This window comes from Stigmatopora argus, chromosome 22, assembly GCF_051989625.1.
Source record: "Stigmatopora argus isolate UIUO_Sarg chromosome 22, RoL_Sarg_1.0, whole genome shotgun sequence".
Lineage (NCBI taxonomy): Eukaryota > Metazoa > Chordata > Actinopteri > Syngnathiformes > Syngnathidae > Stigmatopora > Stigmatopora argus.
The window spans coordinates 2,339,627-2,358,953 of record NC_135408.1 but is presented as its reverse complement, the minus strand read 5'-3'; the positions used below and the strand labels follow the sequence as shown (position 1 = coordinate 2,358,953).

The 19,327-nt window shown below is 40.5% G+C and overlaps 2 protein-coding genes across 9 annotated transcripts in view; one reads left to right on the top strand and one right to left on the bottom strand.

Annotated features, from left to right (window-relative positions):
• synj1 (synaptojanin 1) overlaps nucleotides 1-10,518 on the bottom strand; it is a 23,927-nt gene extending 13,409 nt beyond the window's left edge. For all 5 annotated transcript variants that reach the window (XM_077592175.1, XM_077592178.1, XM_077592177.1 and 2 more), the window contains exons 1-9: nucleotides 10,275-10,518; nucleotides 9,119-9,270; nucleotides 8,956-9,042; nucleotides 8,181-8,448; nucleotides 7,890-8,115; nucleotides 4,619-4,702; nucleotides 2,809-2,870; nucleotides 1,104-1,200; nucleotides 457-632 (exon numbers count right to left, since the gene is read on the bottom strand). In XM_077592175.1, coding sequence (XP_077448301.1) covers nucleotides 457-632; nucleotides 1,104-1,200; nucleotides 2,809-2,870; nucleotides 4,619-4,702; nucleotides 7,890-8,115; nucleotides 8,181-8,448; nucleotides 8,956-9,042; nucleotides 9,119-9,242 — 1,124 coding nt within the window. In that variant the 5' untranslated portion in view covers nucleotides 9,243-9,270; nucleotides 10,275-10,518. The remainder of the gene's footprint in view (nucleotides 1-456; nucleotides 633-1,103; nucleotides 1,201-2,808; nucleotides 2,871-4,618; nucleotides 4,703-7,889; nucleotides 8,116-8,180; nucleotides 8,449-8,955; nucleotides 9,043-9,118; nucleotides 9,271-10,274) is intronic.
• Nucleotides 7,226-19,327, top strand: LOC144068017 (lysosomal proton-coupled steroid conjugate and bile acid symporter SLC46A3). Of its 4 annotated transcripts, XM_077592194.1 has the most exons (7): nucleotides 11,006-11,202; nucleotides 12,223-12,443; nucleotides 14,426-15,296; nucleotides 16,572-16,655; nucleotides 16,723-16,879; nucleotides 18,264-18,430; nucleotides 19,067-19,327. In XM_077592194.1, exons 2-6 carry the CDS (start codon nucleotides 12,240-12,242, stop codon nucleotides 18,394-18,396), a joined length of 1,449 nt encoding a protein of 482 aa, XP_077448320.1. In that variant the 5' UTR covers nucleotides 11,006-11,202; nucleotides 12,223-12,239; the 3' UTR covers nucleotides 18,397-18,430; nucleotides 19,067-19,327. The 4 variants fall into 4 exon arrangements, with proteins under 4 accessions (XP_077448319.1, XP_077448317.1, XP_077448320.1 ...); XM_077592193.1 differs by lacking the exon at nucleotides 11,006-11,202 and adding an exon at nucleotides 7,226-7,373 and having other exon boundaries at nucleotides 18,264-19,327; XM_077592191.1 differs by having other exon boundaries at nucleotides 10,990-11,109; nucleotides 18,264-19,327.

Genomic DNA, 19,327 nt, shown 5'->3' with positions numbered 1-19,327 from the left:
ATGTAATTGTTTATTTCCATTTGGATTTATTAATTTTAACATTTCAATTCAACATTCTTCTTCCCTTACACAGTTTGAAATCATTTGATCTGAACCATCACCCTGAATAGGCGCAACCATTGGTTCAGCTTTTCAATGCAATGGAAATAAGAAACATTTGATTTAATGATTAGATTAGATGAAGCTTTATTCATCCCATACTCGGGAAATTCACTTCATTGCAGTAGTAAGAAGGTGAAAACACAGACACAGGAAAAGAGTGTTGACCTAAATAAAATAGATAATAAATAAATAAATGTAAAATAAAAAAAATGTTAAATAAATAAATGAATGAACAAACAAACAAATACACAAATAAATACATAAACAAACAAACAAATAAATACGTAAGTGAAAGTGATGCATTCATAAATATATTTTGGCTCCTCCACATATTAAGTAATAGGTCTGCATCACCTGGTAATCCCCATCTCTCCGGAGTAGTAGAAAAAGCCACACTCTTCCAGAAACTTGCCAAGCTGCGGCTTCAGCACACTGTGCAGCTTCTCTGCTTTTCCACCGCGCACATTCTGGTGGTAGTCGAAGTTGACCATTTTGACGGACGTAGCGTGCTCCGAGGCTTTCAGGTGACTCTGGGATGAACAAAGTTTACCACCGCATCAATGGAAAGATCAAATGATCCCTGCCAACCCCCGAGTCCAAATGGATATCACGTCAATGGCAGTCAGTGACGGCGGCCCAGCGGAAGAGTGGTTAGCGCGTCAGCCTCACAGTGGGACACCTGGGTTCAAATCCAGGTTGGTCCACCTGCGTGGTTTTTCTCCGGGTACTCCGGTTCCCTCCCACATTCCAAAGAAATGCATGGTAGGCTGATTAGACACTCTAAATTACCCCTAGGTATGAGTGTGAGCATGAATGGTTGTTTGTCTCCTTTTGCCCTGCGATTGGCTGGCCACCAATTCAGGGTGTCCCCCGCCTCTGGCCCGAAGTCAGCTGGGATAGGCTCCAGCACCCCCCTCGACCCTAGTGAGGATAAAGCGGTTCAGAAAATGAGATGAGATGAGGGATGCAGTCAGTAACTAAGTAATTAGTTTTACTTTCACCTGAAAGGCTTTACTGAGCATGTGTTCTCCTTCCTTACTGCCGAGCAGATTGATGATCACTTGTTTGCCGTACAACTTTTTCAAGGCGGTAAAGTGCCTGGAAAAAAATGAATAAAAAAACTGTCTGAGAAATCAGCCCTTTTAGGATCAGTCATTTCTATTATATGCACCATATTTTTCACACTATAAGTCACTTAAAATCTTTCATTTTTTTCAAAATGTGATAGTGCTTCTTATTTCTGAATTCCTATTGTGCTCATTGACATCCAACCTATCTTGTATTGTAGTGTGTCTGTTTATACTGTGCCACTAAAGTTTTCTTAACAGACACCCATCAAACCTATAAATAAAATAAAAAAATAAAAAATAAGGCACAAGTGACAATATGCAGCACTTATTGTTTTAGTATTTAGAATTGTTTGCATTATTACTACAGTTATACCTCCACTTACGAATGCTTTTAGGAATGAAAGTTTCAGGTTACAATTTTTTTATATATAAATGAGTGACTCGCGATACGGAAAAGATCCAAGTTACGAAATCCCCCAAAAGGTATATGCATTTCCTTATCCATTATGTTATTTTGAATACCCCTTATTAAGTGATTAAAAACTGTACAAATGTAACATGGCACATATTTTCACACACACACACGGCACACTTTAAAGTCTAGAATTTGCAACAAAGTGGACGGCTTTCGGCCCTGGTACAACAGGCTTATGCCGCTGTTTGGCGGAGAAACACGGGTATTAGCGCACATTTTCATATGCTTTATTTATTTTAAGACAATAAATAATTTCCTTATAATTGTCTCTCATTTTTGTGTTTCCTCACATCTTTCATACAAAATTGGGACACTGACCAATTTTAAAGGGTTTAGTTGGTAGTTGTGTGAGGACCGTGGAACGAATGAGAGAATTTACATATAAAGTACACCTCTACTTACGAAATTTTCAAGTTACGAAAAAAGTCTTAGAACCAATTAATTTCGTAAGTAGAGGTACGACTGTACATTGTGCCTTATGTATGATAATAAACTCATTCATTGATGGTGTGCCTATTAGATGGAAAAATACAGTACAGTCTTCCCTCGATTATCGCGACTTCACTTATCGCGAATTCACTTATTTGCGATTTTTTTCTGCAATTAATTATTTTAAAAAAAAGTAAGTTCATGTAAATGTGAAAATCCACGCTGAAACTCATAAGCGGAAGCCATTCCCCTGTCTTCCGCTTGCTACTCGGACACAGCACTGAAGAAAAAATAAATTAATTAATAAATAAAAAATAAAAGGGAGTAGTTCGCAATTTTTTCGATTATGGCGGCCATGTCTGGTCTACATTAACCGCGATATTCAAGGGATTACTGTAATCGTCTTTGTTCAATCGCTACTAAATTTCCCTTCGTTCTAATTTTCCTCTTTGTTTTTCTTTGAATTCAGGCATGGGAAATTAGAGTCTTGCATTGTAGTCACCAACATCTGGACACCGATAGAGAATCCGAAAAAGTTGATAAGCTTGGAAGCACACAAGGTGTGACACAGAGATTAGGACGGCCTTTTTAGGAAGATGAAAAAATGTCTGCTAGCAGCCAGAAAGAACTAAGACAACACAAGGCCAATGAAGATGACTTGAGGTTGTGTTAGCTCGGCCATCTTACAGAAGGCTTCTCCGTCCTACGTGATGATAAATTAACTCAAAATACCTTTCAAAGGCCGGCGCGTTTGCTTCAAATCCTCGGGAGAGTTTGACGCGGTGGGAGCCGACCTGTGAGAGACACGGCAAGAGAGATGGATCAATATACATACAATATGTCGCAGGTAGAAGTATAGGTGGGTGTTAGCGCAAAGACCTCAAGAGCGGCACAGGGCGTAGGAGTCAAGGGTACTAAACTAGTAGCTGGGCTGTTTTAAAACTGATCAGGGGAACACAAAAAAAATTCAAACGGGTCGAGGTAAATATTACATTTATGAAATGGATTCAACTAGATTCAATGAAAATATGGAAATTTTAGACCTTTGAGGATATGAATTTAAATATTGTTTTGACGGTTGGAAAAGGCTCTCATTTTGAAAAATGCAATTTGGATGTCTTTGGTTTCAAGATCAGAACAACTTTTGAATGTAAGAAAAAGATTAGACAATAAAGCTCGGCTCGTCACATTGATTCTTGTCAGCTGTGATCACAAGATAGCGCTCTCAAATATTCATCTTTTTTTTTAACAGAGTTTGTTACATTTCTATATTTTTATATTAGTCTTTAAAAGTGATTGACAGTACTGATTTTTTGCTAAATTGGACTTTAATTTCCTCCATTTTGATAAAAACCAATCCTTTTTGCTGTTTGTGTGACTCATTTTAAAGCTCATCTGGAATTCAGCAGGTTTCTACTTGCCGTCTTAGCAAAGACTCTTTTTTAACTGCCCACTTTTCTTCCTAAAAATGTTCAGATTTTTGTGGGGAGTGGCATGACAAGGCGCAGCACATTAAAATTTCCCCCCACTTCCTGTTGGTGTCGCCTGGCGATTTTCATAATTAATAACTTCCTGCTATCCTATTCAACCCCAAGCTGTTCTCGTTTCTTGCACTTGCAGTTCAAAAAATTGTGTTTTAACTCCTGATGCGACCGATTTGTGAGTTTTTCCTATGCAAAGTTAAGGGAACATTGGTGGGAAAAGCAGGAAGCGTCTGAAAACAAGCCCTGGTTGTATGCACCTTTTTTTGTCGCAATTTAGTGACCGGCATGTAACTGTGGTCTATCAAATGAAAGAAAAGCGGTGTGGGCTGGGAGATGTTTTCAGACTAGCTTCTCACCTGACTGAAGATGTCGAGGAGCTAAAGAAAACACAAAGATGCCCTTTACCAATTCCTGACTCTACCAACAGTGAGGGTCCCCTTAAAAAAACTTCATAATTGTGTGCAATGTCAAAAAAAAATCTGATCACCACGTGCTTTGCTAATTAAAATGTTAAGAAATATATATAGGATTTTCTGCCATTTGCTTGGAAGCTCAAGAGCCAATTTGAGCCCTTAAGACGCTTAAAATGATTTGTGGAGAAGTGACAGTTACCCACTGAACTTTTACAATTCCCTGCCATTGCCAGCAATAAGCATCCAATGTATTTGGTCTAAAACGGTTAAGACTTCAATGGCAACCAATGAGCAAGGAGTACAGTTGGCCGGCGTGTGGATTTTATTGGCTTGACACTGCACAGAGTCTGTGAAATGTGCGCCCTAAACCAGAAATAGCGGAACAAGGAAGAAAAAAAAAAAGATGAGTCTTATACCAAGTGCGGGTTGTCATCACGTCGATTGGGATGCCGATTATCGTTGAGGTGCAACAAAACTCCCTTAAGGGACTTTTTCTGAACACAGCACGGACACGGGATAAATGGAAATGTCTGGCTGCTGGTGCGGCGTCAAACGTGACATTCCCAGTTAAACATTATCAGAGCGACCTAGGCCTTATTCAAATGTGGGGGGTCTTTGGTTGTTTCTGCTTCCCTTTTGCCTTACCTGGATTCCCGGCTGCTCCCAAAACAGCGGAATGGAGCCACGGATCTGGATGAATGATGACACTCTGTCATCCAGAAAGATGGCCTGTTGGAAGCCATCACAAAGAGAAGTCAAACACTTCAAAAAAAAGACAACAGACTGGAGCCTGATAGAAGGACAGAGGCACTGTGCTTAAAATAGATCCCAATAAATTATAACAAGTTTTTATAGGTTTACAGCACAAAATAAAGAGCAGCCGATACTTTTCTCGATGAAAACACAGAACAGACTTCTTAAGTCTGTGTCATTAAACCAGGATTTTTTTTAAATGGGCAAACACTGTGTACACTTTCGGTATATTATTAAAACTATGAAATTGAATACTTTATGAGGTAGGTGAACACGAATAATAACTACAAAACAAATTTAAAAAATAATTCATTTTCAAATGTGTGGCTAGAGCTGGGCGATATGACAAAAATTGTTAACACGATTGAAATTTTTTTTTTGATAATTATCACGATAACTATCACATCTTTTTGTTAAAAAATTGGAAACTACAAACTTCTGTGAATAAGTATAAATAAATTACTTTCCATCTTATTCAAATATGAAAATACAGTGGAACCTCGAGATACGATCTTAATTCTCCGGAACTGAGCTCGTATGTCGATATTCTCGTAACTCGAACGAACGTTTCCCATTGAAATGAACTAAAAACAAATTAATTCGTTCCAACCCTCTGAAAAAAACACCAAAAACAGGATATTGGATTGGAAAAAATGTTTTATTTCTTCTAATTCGCCATATATTAACAAAGTAACACATAACTAGTGGTTTATTACAAAAATGTGTTTAATAGTACTAAAATTATACGGATTTCGAAGGGGGGAAAGAGAGAGACGGACAGAGAGAGGGGGGCGGAGAGGGGGGTGTTTTTTTGCACGGCAACACGCTCGTTTCATAACATAAACAAATTTAAATAAACCTGGATTACGACGCAGGCACACTCAAGAATAAATTTTACCTAACCTTACACTAAACTTAATTCTAATTTTGTATTAAAGTTTGATACCTTTCTTCTCCCTTCTTGGTTGTATTTGCCCCGCCCCCACCTTGACTTTCACTATCGATGGGCTGTTTGCTTTTATATTCCCTTCAAAATATTCCGAAAATGATGCACACAAATGTCCTCACAATAGGATAACGCACGACCACTTGCCAACGAGAAGTAATATATACCCCTCATATTAGCGATCGCTCCGCCATCCGCGCTGAGTGACGGGAAAAAAACGCTGAAAAAAATGCAACGCTCCGCCCAGTGCTTGTAGATATCTGTTATACACGAAAGAGATGCGGCAAAAAAGACTGAGCTAAAATCATAAACAGCCTCTCATATCTTGGCCACCTGGCTTTCTCGTATCTCGAGATAATTATTTGCTCGAAAATTTACTCGTATCTCGCATTGCTCGTATGTCGAGATACCACTGTAATTGTTATTTTATTTTATAAGAGAAGCCAATATGAAATATGATAATTTTAAAAAGTGTTTTTGTTCTGTTGTGCAATAAAGATAAGAAAAATCCCTCCTTACTCCAGGCTATTTTCAGCCCCAGAAAAGAAACTGTGAAAATTTACCTCACATATGGCCATTTGCAAAAAATAAAACAAAAAAGTTGGATGAACTTAACCCATTTTAACCCGAGATAACAAGTTTGAGATTTTTGCAACGTTTTCAGAATATTTACATAAAATGGGGAAACACCTTGATATCAAGTAAGAAAAATATTACAGGCTGTCCTCAAATGAGGACAGTGGGTTAAGGACCTTTTCAATAAGGCTGCTCTTTGTGCACAGGTATTTACAAGGCATTAAAAAAAAACGGCATGGAGAATTCACTAGAATCTTTTAGTGGATAGACTCTGTGTTGTCCTGCATCTCATAATCAGTCATTTTGGCTGTTATTGTTCTTTTGCATTCATGCTTCGTGTTAGCCTTCATTGCTAACCAAGCTAAAAACATATTTCCTTATCATCTTCTTCTTCTCATGCGCATTGGTCCGGAACTAGCATTCATGTCTCAACAACGCCCCCATTCTCCGTGGTGGTCGCGTGGTGTAATTGTAGTTTAAAATGATCGGATTTTTATCCAAAGTTTTTATTATTATTGTTGAAAAAAATATTTCCTGATAATTATAGTTATCGTTTTATTGCCCAGCTTAATTTGGAGAAAAAGCAAAAATCTCATCCTGAACAAATACTGCATTTTGCAGAGTTGCTTAGAAGATTACTGAGGATGGAGTCTTTAATGTGTTTTTCCTATAGCGCAGGGGTGGGCAATTAATTCTACAAAGGACCACAATGGGTGCAAGTTTTCGTTCCAACCCATAAGAGGAAACCTTTCCACCAATCTGGTATGTTAGACATACAATCAGTGGATTGCAGTCAGGTGCTTCTTGTTTCAGCAGAAATCTAATTGGTTAAACCACGGGTGTCAAACCGGTCCTCAAAGGGCCGCAGTGGGTGCAGGTTTTCATTCCAACTCAACAAGAGGATGCCTTTTGCAAGTGTAATCAGTTCATTAAAGTCAGGTGCTACTTATTTTAGAAGACACCTGATTTGTTAAAATGTCGGCACTGGAACGGTTGGAACAAAGACCAGGACCTACTGCGGCCCTCGGCGGAATGGTATGACACATGTGGGTTAAACTGTCTGAGTTGGATCAGTTGGAAAAAAAACCTGCACCCACAGTGACCCTCGAGGACTGGATTGCCCAGGTCTGCTATAGAGGCTATTCATCTAAATAATTGTTCATAGATTATGTTAACATAATTAATTACCCGGTTCTTCTCCATTTTAGTAATATTACTTTAATGTATAATGTTTTCTCTTGGCCTCTGATAAAAAAAAAAAAAATTCTAAAAAAGGGACTTTTACTCCAGTGCAACTTAAATATATTGTTTTCCTCTTCATTGCGCATCTTTTGGTTAGTGCGACATGATCCGGTGTGACTTATTGTCCGAAAAATGCAAAACTTTAAATGTCAGTACAAGTTACTTCTCATCACTGGTCAGATTACTAATTATCACTCCATGAAGATGTAATTAGGAAAAGAACATGCAGATAAACATAATGCACCATGTTAAGTGAAAAAAAGTCAGCCCTTCTGCAGTAAATAGATAACTATCAAGCAAACAAAGTTTGTACTTTGGCAGGACACGAAAAAGGTAACACAAAAGCAGAGAGACGACTGCTATTCTAAGCAATCCAATTCACAGGCGATTGCCACTCACCTGCTCGGTCTCCACAAAATTGGCCACCTGGCCATCATCATTGGCGCCACGCACGTTGAAGCGGGTGCCAGCCCGCTCCGAGCTTAGGCGGGAGAAGATGCAAGCCTTGGCCTGCTTGTGTCCGGCATAGATGGTGCGGATCTCCACACCACCGCACATCAGTCTCAGCAGCCAGTCATCGCAGTTGACACCGTAATGCTTCAGGTGGAGGTGCAGGGACTGATTCCTAAAAAAATAAAATAACATGGGTTTTCTTGGCGCATAATTGATACAGTGGGTGGGAGTTCCTACCAGAAGAAACGGTTGTCTGTGGTGTCCTCTAGGATGCGTCGACGCGCATTGAGGCTGAGGTCCATGCTCACACCTGAGGCTGACCAGGCGAAATAGAAGTGGCCCGAGTTGAGCACCTTGCGCACCTCGCCGATCCGCTCCTCGTCGCCAGGGTCATTCTTCAGCGACACAAAGTCTGTTTGCGTCACCCGGAACACCTCTGACTCCTGCACCTTCCCCACTGAGCTGCACCCCGTCACCACCACCAGGCTGTGGAGCATGGAGTCGCCTGTCGTACGCAAACAGGGGGACCCCTTTGAAAACTCCACGTACACACTTTTCTGCCCATCCAATGAGTCTAAAACGTTTTTTATAAATGACGTGACAACTTCATAATACAGAATTACAAATATCACAGTATGACTATTTGTGTACTAAGATTTTCCCCTTGTTATAATGCAGTGGTCCCCAAACCGGCCCTCAAGGGCCACTGTGGGTGCAGGTTTGTGTTCCAACCGATCCAGCACAGACACTTTGACCAATGAGATTTCTGCAGAAAACAAGAAGCACCTGACTGCAATCCATTGATTGCACTTGTAGGACACCAGATTGGTGAAAAAGTGTCCTCTTTCTGTTTTGGAATGAAAACCTGCACCTACCGCGGCCCTTTGTGGAATAGTTTGGAGACCACTGTTGTAATGTCTTCAAAGTCATGCAGAATACAAGATTGGCTCTAAATGGGAATTGGACTATTGCACATATATTTACGTGACACTATTTGGGAAACGTGGCTGACCCAAGTTCAGGCGCAGAACACCCAGGACCCCATAAGCATCCACAATTTTAGAGTATGTGTTTTTAATGGCCTCCTTCTCAGCAGCCGCTAAAACAGAAAGAAGAGCAAAAGGTGAGACTTGCGCTCCTGTAAAACAGCACGACATTAAAGGGGGACTCCTTACAGAGGACTGCGACAGCCCCAGATTCAAACATGAGACATTCTTCCCGGGATCTTGTCTCCACGATGACACTGTATGGAGGCGGGTCCAACTTGTGGTAGATGCGATAACCTTTGCTGAAGGCCATTGTGGATACAGGATTCAATGACTTATACCTGGGATATAAGAAAGACCTCAAACTTACATTGGGAAGAAAGGCATTCCAAATATGTAAACATTCATTCATTTTCAACACTGATTATCCTTATCAGGGCTGTGGGGCTCTCTATCTATCCCAGCTGACTTTGGCGAAAGGCAGACTACACCCTACACTGGTCACCAGTCAGCCATAGGACAAACAGAGACTGACAACCATTTGCACTCACAATCACATCTACAACATGTGGGAATCCATTCTATACACTGTCTGCACCCAAGACAGGTGAAAGAACCACTGCATCACCAATCTAAGCAACAATTTGTTTCCATAAGTATGAATCCAAGTCTACAACAAAGATGACCCGCATGCAGTTGGAATGTAGACAACATGCAAATTCTATACTACAAGAGGTGGAAAGCCTGTTTCGAACCTGCGAGGCAGAGGTGCACCACACTAGCGCACCATGATGCAATTTCTGCTTTTACCATCCGATTGATTTCGTCATTGCGAATGGAAGGTGATTTCGAAATTCTAATTCGGCACACCCTTCGCGTCGGTTTCCAAATTATGAGGATAAATGTTAATGTTTAAGAGCAATGTTCCGCCAAGATTAGCGGCTAGGAACAGAATTAAGGGCACAAGAGGCCGGTGGACGCACACGGACAGTCACGACTTTTATTAAAAACCACCAATACTTGAACAAAAAGCCAGTGTCCACTTGAGCATTTTGTAGCCGTCAACTCTATAGTCTTTGTTTTTAAAACATACATCATATTTAAATTTGGCAAAAGGTGGATGATTTGAGCTAAAGTAGCTTTAGCTCGCTAGCCCTAATCTCGGAGTACACATTGTAATGTGCACGGCTGCGTCAAACCGGCATTTATCTCATCAAATAATCTGACTGGGCGATAAGTGTAAATAAGAAAACAGGGCCCAACATAGTCATGATGCTACTTCAATGTGTGTCAATGCAAAGCAATAATTATAAACACAACAGGTACAGCAAAATAAAGCTTTTACCGAAATTCACCGCCGGGTTGCGACTCCGCTGTCACAACAAAATCCTTCCCATTGCGATGCCACAATGGTACATTCCAAGAACGAGAATAGACTAACTCCTAGCGTCACCGGGCGTAGCAAAACACAATAACCACAATAAACAACCTCAAATTGTCCGATAAAATATCAAAATACTGTAATATAGTGTAGTATAAAACAACGTCTCATTCTCAAAAGGGGAATGTCAAACATGTATTCGTCCAACTCATTTGTATATACTACATACGACAGTATATTTTAGCCAATGATAGAAGGCTTTTGGCGGTGGCCCGTCCAATCGGATATTAAGGTGGGCGGGATTTATTTGGTTTTAAAGCACAATTCAAAGCATTTCAGAAGCGCTCTCAAATGTAACTCTTAAACGCGCCCTAATAAATGATAAAAAGAATAATATTTCAAATACAAAAAATATAGAAATTTCCTTGTTTGAACTCGTTTAACAAAAACCGACTACTACCAACCAATGACAGCGGCCTTTGGAGGCAGACTGTCCAATTACAGTTAGAGAATGACCGGCTTTTCGTATTTGATCAGAAAGATGTGATCCGTGTTCTTCAATATGTAATGCAAATATAGAGTTTTCTTATGCCGTGTAACCTGAATGTGTTCTCAATTCACTAATTTCATCATTTACGTTCTAAACTAGCGAATGGCAACGGATAGGCAGGTCGTCCAATCGAAATTGTAGGTGGGCGGAGCTTAGATGTTTCACAACAAGACGGTCTCTGACCGTGTTAAAAGATAAAACCTGTTTCAGATCGTAGATCCAAAATGCATGTGACTTTGAGTTCGACGGGTAAGAAGTTGTCTGCATTTTGTACAATATATGTTTTGTGTTTTTAGCATTGTGTTCATCTTGAGACAGAAGTGGAAGTATTTCTCCGTTCAGGCAAGTGACTGGATTCAATGAGAACTTGTATTATTATTGTATTATGTATGTATAAAGAAGTCATAAGACTTGTTCTAAAATTATACATTTTGGTTTGGGGGAACATATTGGTTTATTGAATTGTACATATTCATCATTAAAACAGGAAGTATTGATCAGTAATCTGTTCATAAAATTTAATTTAATTTCATTTTTTAGATACATTCATCATATGCACGAGCCAAATTACGCAGTTTTTATTTTGCATTGTTGTAGTTTGGGAGCGGGGGGGGTGCTTTTCACTACGTACCAAAAAACACATTTTGACATGAAAACATTTAGGGCAGAGAAGGAGGATTAATCATATTTATTATAGGAAATGTGAAGTTAAATATTTAGCCTGGTGGATGATGGGTTAGCGCGTCGGCCTCACAGTTCTGAGGTCCTGGGTTCGAATCCAGGTTGGTCCACCTGTGTGGAGTTTTTAATGTCCTCCCGGGGCCTGCATGTTTTTTCTCCGGGTACTCCGGTTTCCTCCCACATTCCAAAGACATGCAGAGTAGGCTGATGACCATAGGTGTGCGTGTGAAAGGTTGTCCATCTCGTTGTGTCATGCGATTGGATGGCCACCAGTTCATGGTGTCCCCCGCCTCATCCCCAAAGTTGGCTGGCATTGCCTCCAGCACCCCCATGACAACATTTGCCAAAAACGTTCAAATACAATTCTTTACAGTTTTCTTATGACATGAACAAATGTATTTTGGTGAAATAAAAACAACATCATCAACTGAGAGTCTATTTCAAGACATATCATACGACTAAGCGTACCTAAAAATATTGAATTAGCGATACAAAACAATTTAGGTTTTAAATATTTCTAAAGCATCTATAATGACATGCTGACTATAGATCAGCAGACCAAAATGAAGTGTCCCCCCATCACGTGTTTAAGAGGATTTGACTTTACCAGCAGTCTATGAAAGTTCTGTATGCTTATTTCTGCTGCTTTTCAACCTTTTTGCACCTTATTCTTTTGGGTAGACAAATAAATCGGGCCCATGATGAAGGGTCTTTACCTGGTGGAGCCCGTGGTGGCCTTGTACGCCTTTTCCACATATTTGACGTATCCACTGGTGCAGCAGTATGTGTATCGGCGTCTGTGGCAGCAGCTGGCCAACACTACCTACCCCATCTCAGACAACGTGTCCACGTGCACCGCTGCTAACTCCAGTGATCCCGAAAACCACACCTTCTACTTCCAGGTGAGTTGTTAGTTTCAAGAAAAGTCAGGGGTAGAAGTGTGTTTGCAATGTGCTGCACTTAAAACTGTTGGTTTTATTCAAACATGAGCCACGAGTCTATTATTAGTCGTTTTGTCAGGTGTGCATAAATTAATTGCCACTCTGCTAGTTTTCACTTCTGCTTTGCCTAAATCAACGGGCATACGGAGGAAGAACAAGAAGTTTTAGTTCAGTAGTTCCAAACCCAACTTCTGTGTCAGTTTATAATAATGTAGACCAGACATGGCCAGACATCACCCCTATTATAACTACCGTTTTTTTTGTTTCTTCAGTGCTGAGTCCTAGTAGCAAGCGAAAGACAGGGGAGTGGCTTCCACTTACAAGTTTCAGCGTGGATTTTCCAATTTTTATGAACTTTAAAAAAAAAATCCCCCCAGAAAAAAATCCACGATGTAGTGAAGCCGCGAAGGTTGAAGCCGTGATATTCGAGGGATTACTGTACAGGGAGGAAAGAAAAGAAACTCAAGAAAGGTTTATTTGACAATAGTGCCCCAAAAGGCTAAATACTGGAATAAGAGTACAAAAAAACTTGTGGGCAAACTCACTATTAAAAGAAAAGACCAAGAACACAGTGTGTAGTTACAGTGATAATAGTAAACAGAAGCTGAAAGAAAGCAGAACAAACTGAAAATGAGAAGTTGATTGGTTGACAATGGGAATGGTAGACAAGACCTGGTGGAAATGGAGACCTAATCTGCCAACACAGGATAAAAAAGGAACCTGGCACTGGAGGGAACAGACAAAACTAATGTATATCGCCACTTATTTCAGGAAGACCCTCTAGGGTTGATCAAGTGCCACTTATGTCTAGTGGTCAATCATCTGTACTCTTGGATTTTAAAAATATAGCATACCGTATTTACTTGCATATAAGCCACCCACCCGTATAAGCCGGACCCTGAAAAATGGCTTGAATTTCTTTAATTTTAGAATTTCTCGCGTATAAGTCGCCCCCCTGATTCTCAATTTTCACTTCCATATTCATGGTTTTAATAGGGAGTACAAATGTGTTACTTTTGAAGGAAAAAACGTAACCATATATCACAAGTTAATATGCCTGTCTTTGTAAATGCAAAGTATCAAATTATTCAATTTGAAAAAAGAAATAAGTCTATTTTGATGAGAACCTGATGCTTTCTAATTACAGAAATTACAATTTTCTTACCAGAAGTTTAAGATGTTGTGGCAGCCTTATTGCTTCTAATGTCAAAATATCTCAATTCTTTCGATGGTTCATATTTCTCCAGTAGTTGTCACTTTCAGATAAGAAATACAACGGAAAAAAATCAAAGTGGATTTTTTTTTAATTTCCAAATCAAGGCTCCTCGTGTCTGGCTAGTCAGAGCACGTTTAACTAGGTTTAGAGGGCAGCGCCCTAAGTAAGATTGCTGCCCAGGACCGAGGTAAGATGGCTGTGCCCTAAGCAAGCAGTGACAGGAACGTGAGTTTTTTCACATTTTATGTAAGATACATACATTTTTTCTTGAATTTCATTCATAGACATCAAAATTAATTTGGTTTAGCGTTTTATCTGTTTATCTTCTCAATTTTGAAATAAATGAAAGTATCGGCCGCATTCGCTTGCATCATTTTGTCATGACGTCATTGTGTCACGCCGCCGTCAACTTGCAGTTTTTTTGCATGTGGTGTTTTTATCCGCATATAAGCCATTCCCTCGATTCAGTCATAATTTTTTGTCTGACAAAAGCGGCTTATATGCGAGTAAATACGGTACTTACAAATCCTAGAAATGTAGTCCACCCAGCATGAATCGGTGTTAGTACAGCCCACCAGTTAGCATTCTAAAGTCTTTGTGCCTCAAAAAATAAAGTCATACACAAAAATCTTCAATTCTAATTATTTTAAGCATAACACATCCTTGTTCACTATCATGACAATGTTCTTAATACAAAAACATTTGCATCTTTTTGTGGCATTTGCAGCAAGTGCAGGAGCAGGCCTCGCTGTTCTCTCTGTACTCTCAGATCCTTTCGGCGGTGCCCTCCTTGTTAGTCACCCTCCTGCTGGTGGCGTACAGCGACCGTGCTGGGCGCAAGGTGGCCATCATCCTGCCACTAGTAGGCACGCTGCTGTACACACTGTCTTTGCTGCTGGTGTCCTACCTGCAGCTCAACGTCTACCTGCTGGTGGGTGCCTCGCTCTTGTCTGCCCTTTTTGGCGGGCTGGGCACCTTCCTGGGTGGCTGCTTTGCGTACGTGGCTGACCTTAGCGGCGGCGGTGGGCGAAGGATGACGCTACGCATCGCCGGCCTGGACATGATGATCGGGCTGCTTTCTGGCGTGGCCGCGCTGTCCACGGGATACTTCCTGAGAGCCGCAGGTTTCAACGGGCCCTTCTTGACCTCAGCCGCCTGCCAAGTCCTGGTGTTGCTGTACGCCATCTTCTTGCTGGAGGAGACGGTGGTACGGCCAGCCGACACTGACCCGGCCCGGTGCTCGGCAGTGGCGGCGATGTTCTCCGCCGTCTACGGCATGTTCATCCGGACTGGCGCCGAGCGGCGTATCCTGCTGGCCCTCCTGCTGTTGATCTTCACCAGTTTTTCCTTCACCTACGTGGGGAGCTTCTCCTTGTTGACTCTATACGAGCTGAACGAGCCGCTGTGCTGGACTGAGATTCTCATCGGCTATGGCGCTGCGCTTTCCACTACTATATTCCTGTTCAGCTTTTTCGGCGTGGCCGGATTGACTTACTGTGGGACTCCTCAGCTGCTCATTGTGCTGCTGGGCATCCTCTCCTTGGCCACTGGATTGGTTATGGTAGCCTTTTCAAAAACCACGCTGATGATGCTTCTAGGTAAGCTCCCTCACGCATTACCAAAGCTTGTCAGCTTCATTCAAGACTCTGAAAAAATGTCCACTCTACTGGTTGCTCTACACCAGGGGTAGGGAACCTATGGCTCGGGAGACACATGTAGCTCTTTTGATGGGTGCATATGGCTCTTCGCTAACCTGTGAATTAAAATATGGAAATTGCTGGTAAAAGAACTGAGTCCCAGACGCACCAATAGGAGCGTCACGTCGGCACTGTGGCGTTGACACCACCTGTAGTGTCACTTAAATCATATTTTTTTTATTAGACCTTTGTCATTGCATACTCTCATTTATATTCTTTTATTGGCAACAGCGTAACAATGTTGTCAAAAGAATTCAGACTTTTTGGACTTTAAAAACAGTGAAATTAATTTTTTTTAAAGGCACGTATGTATTTGTACTTTTAAATTGTCAGTATGGCTCTCAAGGAATAACATTTTAAAATATGAATGGTTTATGTCTCTCTTTGTCAAAAAAGTTCCCCACCCCTGCTCTAGACTGTATAAAACAATTAAAAGAAAAATTCACAATAAAATACTGCCAGTTGTGGTTGCCAGAATCGTCCTGTGAAAAGGCAAAAGAGAAAACCATCAAATTAACAACAAACTATTGTGAAGAGATCTAGATGTAAATTGTGATGGTGATTTCACTGCTCTCCATTGGGGATTTAATCCCGTGGCATTCAAGCGTACTGCCTACTGTGACAATAACTTAGCCAAATTTTTCTTTGCTACTCTATCGAATTCTAAAGGATTAAACTGGTTTTCAAGCCCACTGAGTGCATTCACATACCTGTCAACCTCTGCCGATAACTGCCCTTATAAATGATTATGATTCCCCTTACAAACCCCCAAAAAAACTTACAAACACCGTACGAGTCGTACGGTGTTTGTAAGGTTTTTTGGGGGCTTGTAAGGGGAATCATAATCATTTATAAGGGCAGTTATCGGCAGAGGTTGACAGGTATGCATTCAGTCACCATTTAAATACATTATTTTATTATTATTTTCTCCCAAGATTACCGTAAAATTCTCAGTTTGCAAAGCACAATGCAACTTTTACATGCATTTAAGGTTTTCCTGCCACTTCAATGGTAAAATTCTAGCAACCACTACTGCCAGCATATTATCTTCAATTAATTTTTCTTACAATGTTGTCTCTGAGCACACGCATGCCATGAAGAGAATGAGTAAATTTGATGTGTCACCAAATGAATTATCTTGTTTTGAATGCTGTTTTTTATTTTCTGTGTGCTAAGCGAGGGTTCCCATGCTCCTGTCCATCATGCCCTTCTCTGTGCTGCGATCTATGATGTCAAAAATCATCTCCAAGTCAGAACAGGGTGAGCGAGCGCCTGCCAGCGAGATTCTTCTGTTTTTCTTGAAATTTTAAAAGTTTTTTTGATGCAGGTGCCTTGTTCGCCTTGCTTTCCTTCACGGATGTCCTGACGGCTAACGTGTCGGTGGCTGTCTTCAATATCTTGTACGCTACCACGGTGGTCTGGTACCCCGGTTTAATCTTTCTGCTGGGGGCCGGGCTCTGCGCCATACCGACCGTACTTTTGGGGTGAGTGAGTTAGCTGGTGACATTGGCCCAAAATATTTATTTTACAGTACAAAGGAGTCTCAATTTATCACTCTGTTCTGGGTCAAGGTGAGTCCAATGTTGCTAATGTAGTTCTGCCAAACAGTTATATTCGTTTAAGCCACAATAGACCTTAAGATATTTAAAGAAACACACACAAATATAACTAAATATAAAATCTCCAGCGCAAAATACACTTATTGTGTCAGTATTTAGAATTGTTTGCATTATTACTAGTTATACCCCTACTTACGAATGCCTCTAGGTACGAAAGTTTCAGATTTTTACGAAAAAGATCCAAATTACGAGATCACCCAAAAAGTAAATGCATTTCCTTATCCGTTATTTTATTTTGAATTCCCCTTATTAAGCAATTAAAAACTACAAATGCAACGTGGCGTATAATTCCCCCCCCCCCCACACACACATAGGGCACACGTAAAAGTCTAAAAGTCACTACAAAGTGGACGGCTTTCGGCCCTTGTAGAACGGACTCTTGCCGCCATCTGGCGGGCAAACACGGGTATTAAGTCTAAAAAGGCAGCGCAGGGAGATATTTCAGCAACGCAGGACACATTTTCATATGCTTTATTTATTTTAAGACCTTAATAAATCATTTCCTTATAATTTTCGCTCATTTCCTCACATATTTCATACAAAAATTGGGACACTTTGACCAATTTTAAAGGGGTTAGTTGGTAGTTGTGAGGACCGTGGAACGAATTAGAGAATTTACATATAAAGTACACCTCTACTAACGAAATTTTCAAGTTACGAAAAAAGCCTTGGAACCAATTAATTTCGTAAGTAGAGGTACGAATACTTATTTTTTGATTTCAAAATGAAATATTTTAAATGAATAATGTCAACATACACACTGCACAAATACTGATACTACTGTGGTGTTATATAGGGGGCCGAAAAATACTGTCAACGGGCCTCCTTTAAGATCTGCAAGTTTGATGCCCCTAATGAACCTAAATTCAACTAATAGATGTACTTTGACCTTAACTTTAAAAGTGGTGATTCATGCACAAATCTACAATAGAACTGCTTGCTGAAAAATGTCTGAGCATTCTATTTGAGTGGAATGTTGCTCAACCTTATCAAAACACAAAGTGTGTTTGTCCAGTGTTGTGCTGAGTGGGCTCAAGTCCTACACAAGTGGTAGCCTAACCAAAGCCACTCAGGCTTGGGTTCAAAAGTGCTAATGAAACCTTTCAAACATTTGTGACTGAAAAGAGGGTTTTAAAACATTTCAATCCAACGCTGGCTAGCTGAAACCAGTCCTACATACACAGCCCAAACTTTGAAACCACCGTTTAACTGCTGTCAGCCATTCAGTTAAAATATTTCTTCTTTCCAGTGTGGTTTACGCGATGGGAGTGGACATAGCCGAAGAAGAGACGGCAGCAGGGGATGAAGTTGAAGGAGAACATGGTGAAACGCAAAAGGACGTGCCCGAAAACGCCAACGACAGTGACCCGCTGCTAAGCTGAGAAAATCCAACGTATCCGCATTTGACAAAAAAAGGTTGTCTTCCATTTTACATGAAAGCAGCACACATACAGTAGCATCCCACATGCTCTTGTGCTCCCTCAGGAAAATGGAATGCCGAATATTAATGAAAATGTGTGCCATGTTCAATGCTGTGTTGTGTGTGCTGACATATTTTGGCTTTTAAAAACAAATTAAATATGTTTTCATTTTTCTCAACCACACTGTGCAATATGTAAAGTTTTCCGTTCACGCAGACCAACCTAGGTTGAAACCAGGGCTGGACTGTGAGACTTTTTTAAGCCAGGGGTCAGACATTTAATCAGGCCACACAAACACACACAATACAGTCATACCTCTATTTACGAATGCCTCTAGGTGCTAAATTTCCAGGTTACGAAACTTAAATGAGTGCCTAAGATAAGAAAAATATCCAAGTTACGAAAACCCCCAAAAAGTACATGCATTCGTTATCCGTTATTTTATTTGGAAAATATTGTCGCGGATGCATTGATTCTCAATCTAGAAGCTCTCTATTCTATACTGGGCTCTCATTGGCTATCTCACAACAACCACTGTTTCAAGAATCTCTCGACAGAGTTTCAGACAGTGTTTTTTTTGTTTATTTTTTCCAAGTGTGGATAAAGCAGCTGCTTCTGTTTTTATCATCAGGCCTCCCAAGAAAATTACCAGTGCGAATGAAAAGAAGTGGTCAGCGTGGATGACCAGTTGGTCGAGGGGGCATAAAAACAAACTCAAGAGTTAATGGAACACTTGACAATATGGGGAAATACAACAAGAAGGCAGAGGAGGAAGCAGCGAGCTTTGCAACACCCCAAAAAAAAAATCAATTAAATGCTGATATTTCACGAACTTTCTGTCTTCGTAGAGAAAAAAAACACCATCCAGAAAATTGCCATTGCATTATAGAAA

Bases quoted from the DNA above. Each gene is read 5' to 3' on its own strand.
- LOC144068017 (XM_077592193.1), top strand. From the start codon at position 12,240: ATGATGAAGGGTCTTTACCTGGTGGAGCCCGTGGTGGCCTTGTACGCC. The intron at 15,297-16,571 runs GTAAGCTCCCTC...CTGTGTGCTAAG, and splicing joins CACGCTGATGATGCTTCTAG to CGAGGGTTCCCATGCTCCTG. The intron at 16,656-16,722 runs GTGAGCGAGCGC...TTTTTGATGCAG, and splicing joins CATCTCCAAGTCAGAACAGG to GTGCCTTGTTCGCCTTGCTT.